This window comes from Capsicum annuum, chromosome 9 (assembly GCF_002878395.1).
Source record: "Capsicum annuum cultivar UCD-10X-F1 chromosome 9, UCD10Xv1.1, whole genome shotgun sequence".
Classification (NCBI taxonomy): domain Eukaryota; kingdom Viridiplantae; phylum Streptophyta; class Magnoliopsida; order Solanales; family Solanaceae; genus Capsicum; species Capsicum annuum.
This window is the reverse complement of record NC_061119.1, coordinates 216,325,316-216,335,871: the sequence shown is the minus strand read 5'-3', so window position 1 is coordinate 216,335,871 and position 10,556 is coordinate 216,325,316. Positions and strand designations below refer to the sequence as shown.

Below are 10,556 nucleotides of genomic sequence, written 5' to 3'. Positions count from 1 at the left end.
TGCTCCCAGATCTAAGCTGTAGTTCAAATTTCAAGCCCATAGCAACACAGACTTTAAGGCCCAAGCCCATCAATACCTGCATTTTTAAATACAAAACAACCCCTCATATAGACCATTAATTACGATACGCCACTAGGGTTTTAATTCGCTCCATATATATACTTCCTTCTTCTCCATTTTTCTGCCACTTCGCCTCCTTCGTCCAAACCCTAGTAAGTGCTCTCTATTTCTCTCTCTAAAATAGAGAAAATTATTGATTAATTTTCACTGTTGATTGAAATTGCTTAGTGTTCAACAGTTTTAATGGAGAAAATTAGTGATTAATTTGTGTGGTTTATAGGAAATTGATTTGTGTTCTATAGTGTTAATGGAGAAAATTAGTGATAAATTTTCATTACAAATATTAAATTGATTAGTGTTCAATAGTTTCAATGGAGGAAATTAGTGATTAATTTTTGTGGTTTATCGGAAATTGATTTGTGTTAATAGTGTTAATGGAGGATATTAGTGATTAATTTTTTGTGGTTTATGGGAAATTGGTTTGTGCTCAACAGAATTAATGGAGAAAATTAGTGATTAATTTTCATTGCAAATATGAAATTGAATAGTGTTCAATATAGTAATAATGGAGGAAATTGTTGTTTTTTTGTTTATTTGAATGCAGGTAAAGTGTTAGTGAGAAAAAAAGGTGAACGAAAATGGTGGAGAAAACTAAAGGAAGAAAAGAGGAAGTTGTTTCCAGGGAGTACACCATTAATCTCCACAAGCGTTTACATGGATGGTAAGAATTTCCTTGCCTCGTATTGATCATTTTGTGGATTATTTTGTTTATTTTTTTGTATTTAAGTATTGTTTTTATGGATTCGATGCAGTTTTTTTTTTTTTTGTTATAGTCGGTATCTTTTGTGTATTGATAATGTTTTGGTTGAGTATTAGGAAAATGCTGATTGAGCTGCAATGTATATAATAAAGGATTGATATAGCTGATCTCGACTAGTTCATGATGGAAGTGGTTGGCTGATTGATTTGTTGATTGATTTGAGTAGTTTTTAACTTTAGCTGAGGGTTTATCGGGGTAATGGTAAGGTTGCGTACACTCTACCGGCACTATAAGTGGACTTGTGGGATTTACATGGGTTATGTTGGCGTTGTATTGGATAGTAGTTTTATTGTAAGCTATGAGTTTTCGACCTTTTCAAATATTTAGCTGAATGGGTGACCTTTGAATCTTGGGGTTATGTTCAGTGGGTACTTGAGTGTTTAGGATTATCGTTTGTCAAGTGAAACAGTGAGTGTTTGGTTTGTTCTTTTTAGAGTTTGTGAATAGTGAATTCTGTAAAACAGAGGCAATTTGGGATCTTTTATCTGTTAAGTTTGAGTTTTTAGAGTTTGTGAATAGTGAATTCTGTAAAACAGAGGCAATTTGGGAGCTTTTATCTGTTAAGTTTGAGTTCATTGTGCCAATTGAACAAACTGCCAATGTTTTTCCTTGCCTAAATATGTGTAGGGATCTGGGAGGATATGGTCTGGGATACAGAAATATGATCGAAGCTACTAAACGGTTAATTAATTAGTAATCTCTCTATCTAAGGGTAGTTCTTTTACTTGTTCTGGATGTTGGTAATAGGAGTTGATGTGCATTTTCCTTGTACTTACAAACAAAACATGTCTATTTGCTCCTTATGCGTCACGACGGTTTTGTGCTGATCTTAAGGTCTTCCTAACACAATTTGTTTACAGCCTATTACACCCTAAAAGTGATACTGATTATAAACATGAAATCAACCGGCATGTACTATTTGGCCAATTTGAATTTGCTGATCATAGTGAACCTTCAATCGATATGTATTACAACCATTGTTTCACTAGAATTTTTCATGCTGTAGCAGTGTATATTAGTATTTGATCTCCTCTGCTATTGGATTATTGAAACACTTCATGTTCTTTGCAATGTGAGCTATCAAGTCATGCCCTCCATTAAGCTTTTGTAATGATTTATGGCAGATTACATTGAGTTGTTGGTCGGATAGGCTCAATCGCTTCCTTATTGATTCCTCCTGACATTGTTGCATGCTTGCATTATGTTCTGGGATTTTACATGCTTTGGTTGATGTTGGCTAACACTAGACTGGTTATTTTATTAATAGCACATTCAAGAAGAAGGCCCCTACGGCCATCAAGGAGATTAGGAAGTTTGCACAGAAGGCTATGGGCACAAAGGATGTCAGGGTTGATGTGAAGCTCAACAAGCAAATCTGGAGCAGGGGCATCCGAAGTGTTCCAAGGCGTGTCAGAGTTCGTATTGCTCGCAAGAGAAACGACGACGAGGACGCAAAGGAGGAGCTCTACTCTCTCGTCACAGTTGCAGAGATCCCACCCGAGGGATTAAAGGGTCTCGGTACCAAGGTCATCGAGGATGATGAGTAAACTCTCATTTTTAGCTAAGAATGATACTTCTAGTGCTTTTTGTGATCCAATTTAGTGCTGTGAGACTGCTCAGTTTTGTTTATGATACTAAACCATTTTCGTATTTCAGAGTTCTCTTTAAGATTTTATGCTATTCATGTTCTAAGTTTCGCCGAATCTCTCATTGATTTAGCTCTATTTAGTCATATTATCAGTTTTCATTTTCATTCATAATTTCTCCAATGGGTTTCAATAATCTGAAACCATATTTTTTTTGTCAAAAAGCGATCGTCAAGTAATATATTCAATGAGCCGCCTGCTGCAGTTAACCCAAACTGTCATGACCCTCAAAGCTATGAAATTATTCAATGGTAAAATCCTAGTTATTGCATATAATTGTAAAGGATCAAAACTGTAAATTGATTCGTACTTTATTATCATGGAATGATGGGAACCCAAGTAGACCAAGCTTGTAAGTAGACCAGTGCACTTCTCTTTGTTGTTCGCAACTTTATTTCGATCAAGTGGAGTTAGAGAGAATATTTTTGACTGACCCTCAACTTTAGGAAACCCACCCGGATACCACAAAAAGAACTACTCAGGTTATACGCTCTAGAAACACAATTGAAAGGGTATAATAGACAAACTACAAGACCTCAAAAGGAAAAATGAGACGTCTAAAAAAGAATATCCTTGTTGAATCATTTATTTTGTTTTTAACGATCTCCAATTAAATAGGTGTTTGGTCATGAAAACAAAAAGAAAAATAGAGTTGAAGTTGGAGTTTGGATTTGTTTTTTACTTTCCAAATACAATTTGAATTTGAAGTTGTATTTGGATCATTATGGTCAAAAACTATAATTTACACTAAACTGTGATAATTTTTCGGAAAAAAAGTGGAAAATTCTCATGGCCAAACAACCCATAAATTAGTCATATTAGATATGGTAGGCACTTATGCCGACAAGGGCGTTTGGTCTAGTGGTATGATTCTCGCTTTGGGTGCGAGAGGTCCCGAGTTCGATTCTCGGAACGCCCCCTTTTGTTTTTCCTACTTCCTCCATTTATTGGTAACTTTGTTTTATAATTTATTTTATATTTTACCTTATAGTTGAAGTATTTTACATATTCAACGTAATCATACCCAGTCGGAAATATGTTACATATTATTATACACTAAAGTTTACCTTCTAGTTTTTATCCATACACAAAGCATTAATACGACCAATCAGTTAACAACCACCGTTTTACCATTGAGAAACAACAGGAGATTCGATATTTTAGCCAGTGCAATATGTCATTTGTTGCTTTCAAGGACGTACACGTATAGAGAAGCTTTTAAAATTATAGTTATTCAATAAGTCATTTGTTGTTTTCAAGCACGTATAGCATTGTATCTCGACTTGCTACACTTAAGCAGAGGGTCTTTCGTAAACAACCTCTCTTCCTCGCCGAGATAGTGTTAAAATCTACGTACACTTTATCCTCCTCAAACCTCACTTGTAGAATTTTACTGGGTATATTATCATTTTACGGACGTATATCTCTAAGTTTTAAAGTAATAGTTATTCATTTTCACCAGAAGGTAAGCCTCTCTCCTTACCGGCAACTGGCTTTCAGTTCCTTTCCTTCGCTGCTATGAAAAAAAGCAACTTCTATTAGCATCGGACCTTGAGTCGAATTAACAATGATTTTACATTTTAATAGGATAAAATAGGCTAGTGGCTTTTTTTACACGTTCACTTTAGTTTTATTATGCCTTTTAGCATGAGTCAATAACATAAGGGTCGTTTGGTAGGAGCTTATCCCATATTTGATTGGGACAAAATGCATGGATTAACTCATCCCGAGATTGTAGTGTTTTTTTTATCCCTCCTTGAGGGTGGAAAAACTAATCCACAAGATAACTTGTTTTCCAACCAAACAACCCCTAAGAGTTGGTGATAATCACATCTTTATAATGTTACCATAGTGATTCAAAAATATAATAATACAAGTTTAGTTTGAACAAGATGAAAAATGAAAGAATAGGGTGATGGAAGAAACAATAAGAGCACATTAATCTAGATGTGGTGAGATTTGATCATGTAGTTGAGATACTCAATGATTATACAAAACAAAAACCACATGAAAATTCAAACTTCATTTATGCAATTACACTATGTATATTGTTGTAAAGATCTAATAAAAATGTAGCAATATTGGTGCCAAAATGTCAAGACCCAAAATAGAATCATGACCCTAAGGAGGTTAGGACTCCAAGCAATCCTCGTCAGAATTCTACAGAAAATCGGATAAAATTTCCCCTGTTTTTGGACCTATTAAGAAAATTTCCTGTCTCAAATCAACAACACAACAACCCAACATCACAAACAATGGGACAATGAGAGCAATGGGAGGTTGAGTTGTAGGTAGAAAAGTGAAACAATGAGAGCAAATTGTTAGCATAGACTACGTTAAGGGTTGAGTTATGTCACAGGTGAAGAGTCCCGCGTTGATCAAGGGAAAGAGATGTCTCCTCGTATGATCTTAAACAATCCCTCACCTCATGAGCTAGAAAGAGATTGATGTATAACTATGTTAGTCGTTTGACTCTGTTTCCGATAGACGCTTGCCTCAAGCAAAAAGCATATCATAGCAGATGCTATAGAAAGCACGTCAAAACTCGTACAATAATAGTGCGACAGTCAAAGTACAAGAGATGGTAGAAAATCGAAGGACAAGAAACTACTATGACTACATTGTTACTATGTACAACAATTGTTAGTTGTTTGAATCATTTCTATCTATCTTGCTCGGATCCTCCAAAAATGTTGTTGCACCTGCATCAGATCCTCCAAAAATGCATAGCTTTTGAAGGATCGACACACGTCATGCTTATTTTTGAAGAGTCCGAGCAACATAAATTTCAGCTACTCCCAACATCAACAAAAGGAACACTAACAAAAGAAAGTTATCGTCATAGGCAGCAGTATCACTCAAAAGATGGAAGTTACCTTTTACAAAGTTCAGTCTAGCCTCTCCACTGAAGTGAGAATGAAATGAGCGAAGACGAGCAAATTATTGCACAATTTTAAACACGGATTTTTCTCAGATCCGAAAACTCTCGGGAAACAAAATGTTGTATGAATTCCCTGTTACTCAACTCATCCTAATAAAAAGAGAGAGACCTTACAGTTGTTCAATTTGCCCAAACAAATTTTCAGAAACTGTTATCTCAGACATAGTAACCAGTGAACGTAAATCCTCTTCCTACTATCTCACCAGCGCAATACCATGCAAAGCACTCCAAGCCAAACAAAGCAACAATGCCTGCGTCTTCAACCTTCAATTCCTTTCTATTCCTCCAAATGTGCTTGACAGCGTCGACTTCCTTCCAAAATGACTCATAACGGCCGGGGATGCTGGAAGGAGGAAACAAAAGGTTCAATTGATCAAGAACGAATGCCATTCATCATTGCCAGTTAGCTAACTCTACATATTTCTAATGTAAAGATCAATACCACTCCACTTGGCTCAATGGAAGAAAAAGGATCATAAAATCTCAGACACGGGAGGCTTGTGTGTGTGTGTTGGGGGGTGGGGGGAGGGTGGTTAAATATTCACGTAATAACATTTTACTATAGGGAATAGAATTGCCTATAATAATCTTTAACCAAAGAATTTTATGACCACGGCTATAAATAATAATCTACTTTGTGCTTTTTAACATGTGATTATGATTATGGCTATATTAAACTTGGCTCCACTGACAAAGACGGCATAAACATTTGTACAAAATTTTGCACTTCAATAGTTTATCGAATCAAAAGAACTATAAGATGCAGATCTGGGTCTATTCTGCATCAGTGAAATTAGACATCACCCAAGGAACCAAAATTACGAATGCTCGCTTTCATGTGCATATTAAAAGAAAAGTCAAAGCAGATGGTGGCCTGCTTGTCGCAACATTCTTTTTGAATAATGATTGATTCTAGAAGCTTAGCAACAGATATTACGCAATTAGGCTGAGTAGAGTATGACCTGGCAAGACGAGTGTAGAGCAACTGTTTGGACAATTCATTACATTTTTCGACAGTGGGTGGCTCCACAATATACTGTTTGTTCTGCTCTAGCAGCTGTTTGTAGTAGGTGGTACCATGCTTAGAGAGAAACTGTGAAGCTTGACAAGCCTTAGATTGCAATTGCTGAAGCTTGGATGCCATCAATCCCAATAAAGTCCTGGACCCAACAATAAATGATATAAAATCAAACATCTAACAATCTAATAAACCAGAATACACACGCCTTAGCACAGTAGCGGATACAATGGCAACCTGGAGGCAGGCAGGAAGTCAATTGGAAGGCCATGCCCTTTTGTAGTTTTTGTTAAAAAAAAATTGTGAGAAGTAGAAAAAAGCAAATAGAAGAAAGCGAAGGGTTGAGAATCCGTTGTCGAGGGACAAAAGTTCTTTTTTGTTTCTTTTTAACTTTTTGGTGCAAAGTGAAGATGTTCAATTATATAGAAGTTTGTTAGATCTCTGAAAGGCTTGATGGACTTTCTATACAGATAGTCTCAGAATTGTACCACCAGATTCTTATACTAATTCCAGCCAAAAAAAGAAAAAAAGAAAGGACAGCAATCAGAGATACACCCCTCATTTCGTAGCTTTTTCAATTCCAAAACCAATATCAAATCAAATCCATAACCATTTCATTCCACCTACTTACTACGATAGGGAAACGCTAACGATCTAGCCTGAAAAAGGTTCAAAATATCACATACCACTTCCCTAAGAAAACACAGCACAAGGTTGGCTATTTAGCACTCTAATTTGGGACCGAATCAGGCTTTTGATCAAATAGTTTCGAACTTGCTCACACATGTACCCAGAATGGATTCAGAATGGAACATCTCTATTTCCGTGGTCCGTTCTAAATGTTCTAAGAATAAGAACAGAATCAAGTCTCAACTCCAAAACTTCCATCAAAATAATCAATCAACTGAGCTCATTTCGTTGCCATCTATATCTTCCCCTGCCACCGCCCACCACTCACCCAAAACTTCAACGGAAAACTTATTTTCCCAAACAAATCAGACAAAAACCGTGGACGCTACCAAAAACAGGCTGTCAAAGATTCTTATCTCATTTAACTGCAAATAATGATCTGTATTCCAATGCACGTAAGAAAAAACAACAATATCATTTCGTTGAAACTCTACAAGTAATTTTATTCGAAACCCCACAAAACACAAGTTAATGTTATCTCCTTCTAATTCTATCTCATATATCGAGCTAAACATCATCAGTTATAGATGAGTCAAACCAATAAACCAAAACCCTAATCATCGCCCAACAAAATCACAAAATATAAACCTACAACAAATTCAATCTCTTATACACATGCCTGAGTTAAAAACAGTTCTTTTCGTGGTTTCTTTGACAAAAAGCAAGTAATTTATATCAAACCACGACAAAACAGAAGTTGATTTTTTTCTAGCTAGTACCAATTCAATCTCACAGGTCAAGCTAAATAGTGAACATCATCAGTCATCACCGAGTCAAACCAATAACCCAACCCCTTTATCATGCCCAACCTAAAGCACAAAACATAAACCTACCACAAATTCAATCTTCTATACACATGCCTGAGTTACCAGCAGTTCTTTTCGTGGTTTCATTGACTGGGTACAAGTAATTTCTCTCAATCCCCTCAAAACAAAAACTAGTTCTGATTCAATCTCATAGAACAAGCTGAATAGTGAACATCATCAGTCATAGCTGAGTCAAACCAGTATACCCAGACCCTAATCATCTAACACCAAAAGCACAAAATATAAAGATTCAACAAATTCAATCTCTTATACACATGCCTAAGTATACATCTTTTGCTTATTTACATTTTTTCTTTTTAAAGCTGTGGTGCGCACAGCTCGACTAATTCCACGAGTAGAAATCACCTAGTATTTTTTGTCTGAACTCGCAACCTACCCCCCCCCCCCCCCTTTCTTCCTGCTACCTCCCACCAACAACATGTACAAGTAACTCTATTCACCAAGGCAACGATAGATGGAAAGAAACCACCTGCTTCCTTTTTGTCTCAACTTGCACGCACCTCGAATACTTCTATTTCATGTGATACCAATCACCTCCAACCCGCAGGTATTAGGGTACTCTATCCACCAAAACTACAACAAGTGAGAAAATCACCTAGTGTTTTTGCCTCTGCTAGGTTTGAAACTAAGACCTCATGATTCTCAACTCACTTCTTTGACCACTAGACCACACCCTTCGATACTATTTACACTTATAATGAGCTAGATCAAACAAAAAATAATTAGCAAAAAATTCAACCAATCAACTACATCTCAATTTCAAACTAGTCAAATCATCTATCTAAATCCTCTATATCCATTCACTCTATTTTTAGTCAATTTCATTTATCACTAGGCCACACGTTTATTTTTCTTCTAATAACCATGGTGTTCACACAAGCATTAATGCACCTCGATTAATTACACGAGATATGTACCACCTCCCACCAGCAACAGGTATCAAAGTAACTCTGTCGACCAAAACTACGACATACGTAAAAAAAAATCAGCCTAGTTCTTTTGGTCTCTACTACATCTGAAACCTCATGATTCTCAACTCACTTCATTGACCACTACACCGCACCCTTCAAAACTATCTACACATACAATAATGAGCTACATCCAACAAAAATTAATTACAAAAAAATTGAAATCCATCAATTTATCAATCAATCAACTACGTCTCAATCTCAAACTCCTTAAATCTTCTATCTAAATACTCTACATCCATTACGCTCCCTATTTCAGTCAATTTCATTTCATAACAAATATTACACTAAAAAATGAAGCAAAAAATAGAAAGAAAAAAAACAACCTAGTTCTTTTGGTGTCTACTAGACCTGAAACCTCGTGATTCTCAACTCACTTCATCAACTACTACACCACACCGTTCTATACCATTTACACTCATAATGAGCTAGATCTAACAAAAATTAATTATAAAAAAATTGAATTTCATTTCATAACAAATATTATACTAAAAATTGAAAAAAAAAAAAAAAACTAGTTCTTTTGGTCTCTACTAGACCTAAAAACCTCATGATTCTCAACTCATTTCATCGACTACTACACCACATCCTTCTATAACATTTACACTTATAATGAGCCAGATCTAACAAAAATTAATTACCAAAAAATTCATTTCATTTCATAACAAATATTACTAAAAAATGAAGCCTAAAAATTGGAAAAAAAATCAACCTAGTTCTTTTGGTTTCTATTAGACCTAAAATCTCACGATTTTCAACTCACTTCATCGACGACTAGACCATACCCTTCTATACCATTTACACTTATAATGCGCTAGATCTAACAAGAATTAATTACCAAAAAATTGAATTTCATTTCATAAACAAATATCACACTAAAAAATGAAGCAAAAAAATGAAAAAATTAACCTAGTTCTTTTGCTCTCTACTAGATACCATTTACACTTATAATGAGCTAGATCTAACAGAAATTAATTACCAAAAAATTGAATTCCATTTTATAACAAATATTTATACTAAAAAATGAACCAAAAGAATTGGAAAAAAAATCAAATAAATACGATAAAATGAAAAAGGAAGCTCAATTTTTTTACCTTTTGAGAAATTTTCGATAGAAAAAACTTGGAGATTTTCGATGGAGACTTTTGAGAAAAAGAATGCATCGTGGAATTTATATAGTTCCGCTGAAGTTACGATTATTACAGTTTGCACCTTGAAAAAAGTAGTAATTCATTTATGATAATACCCTTAAGTTTGGTTTATTTCTGTTCACTTCATTTCATTCTCTTTTTCTTTGTATAGTGCTCCTATGCGGACCCAAAATTTAGGGGTCGTGGGTGTACGGATGGTTCGAACACATATATTGATGTTTAAAGATTTAAAATTTCGTTTAAAAACTAAAGTACCCAGCTATCTTTTTAACTTACTGGTGTTTTTTTAAATCTTATATTAGATTTTATATATTTTTATATAATTATATCTAATATGAGTCGAATTTAATAGGTGTTGGAGCACCAGATTGGATATAGTTACCCCTAGATATACTTCCTCCATTTCATTTTACTTGGCCTGTTTTCATTTGGCAC

The 10,556-nt window shown here is 35.1% G+C and overlaps 2 protein-coding genes and 1 non-coding gene across 3 annotated transcripts; 2 read left to right on the top strand and 1 right to left on the bottom strand.

Moving 5' to 3' along the window:
- Positions 1 to 92: 92 nt before the first annotated feature.
- Positions 93 to 2,583, top strand: LOC107840949 (60S ribosomal protein L31). The gene is made up of 3 exons (XM_016684904.2): positions 93 to 212; positions 665 to 781; positions 2,148 to 2,583. Exons 2-3 carry the CDS (start codon positions 699 to 701, stop codon positions 2,425 to 2,427), a joined length of 363 nt encoding a protein of 120 aa, XP_016540390.1. The 5' UTR covers positions 93 to 212; positions 665 to 698; the 3' UTR covers positions 2,428 to 2,583.
- A 790-nt stretch (positions 2,584 to 3,373) lies between these two features.
- Positions 3,374 to 3,445, top strand: TRNAP-UGG. Its single transcript has one exon. It is a non-coding gene; the product is annotated as a tRNA-Pro (tRNA).
- Positions 3,446 to 5,359: 1,914 nt separating this feature from the next.
- LOC107840950 lies at positions 5,360 to 10,192 on the bottom strand. The gene is made up of 3 exons (XM_016684905.2): positions 10,065 to 10,192; positions 6,430 to 6,627; positions 5,360 to 5,810 (listed from the first exon to the last, which is right to left on the bottom strand). The coding sequence occupies exons 2-3, from the start codon at positions 6,609 to 6,611 to the stop codon at positions 5,624 to 5,626; spliced, it is 369 nt and encodes a 122-aa protein (XP_016540391.1). The 5' UTR covers positions 6,612 to 6,627; positions 10,065 to 10,192; the 3' UTR covers positions 5,360 to 5,623.
- Positions 10,193 to 10,556: the final 364 nt, after the last annotated feature.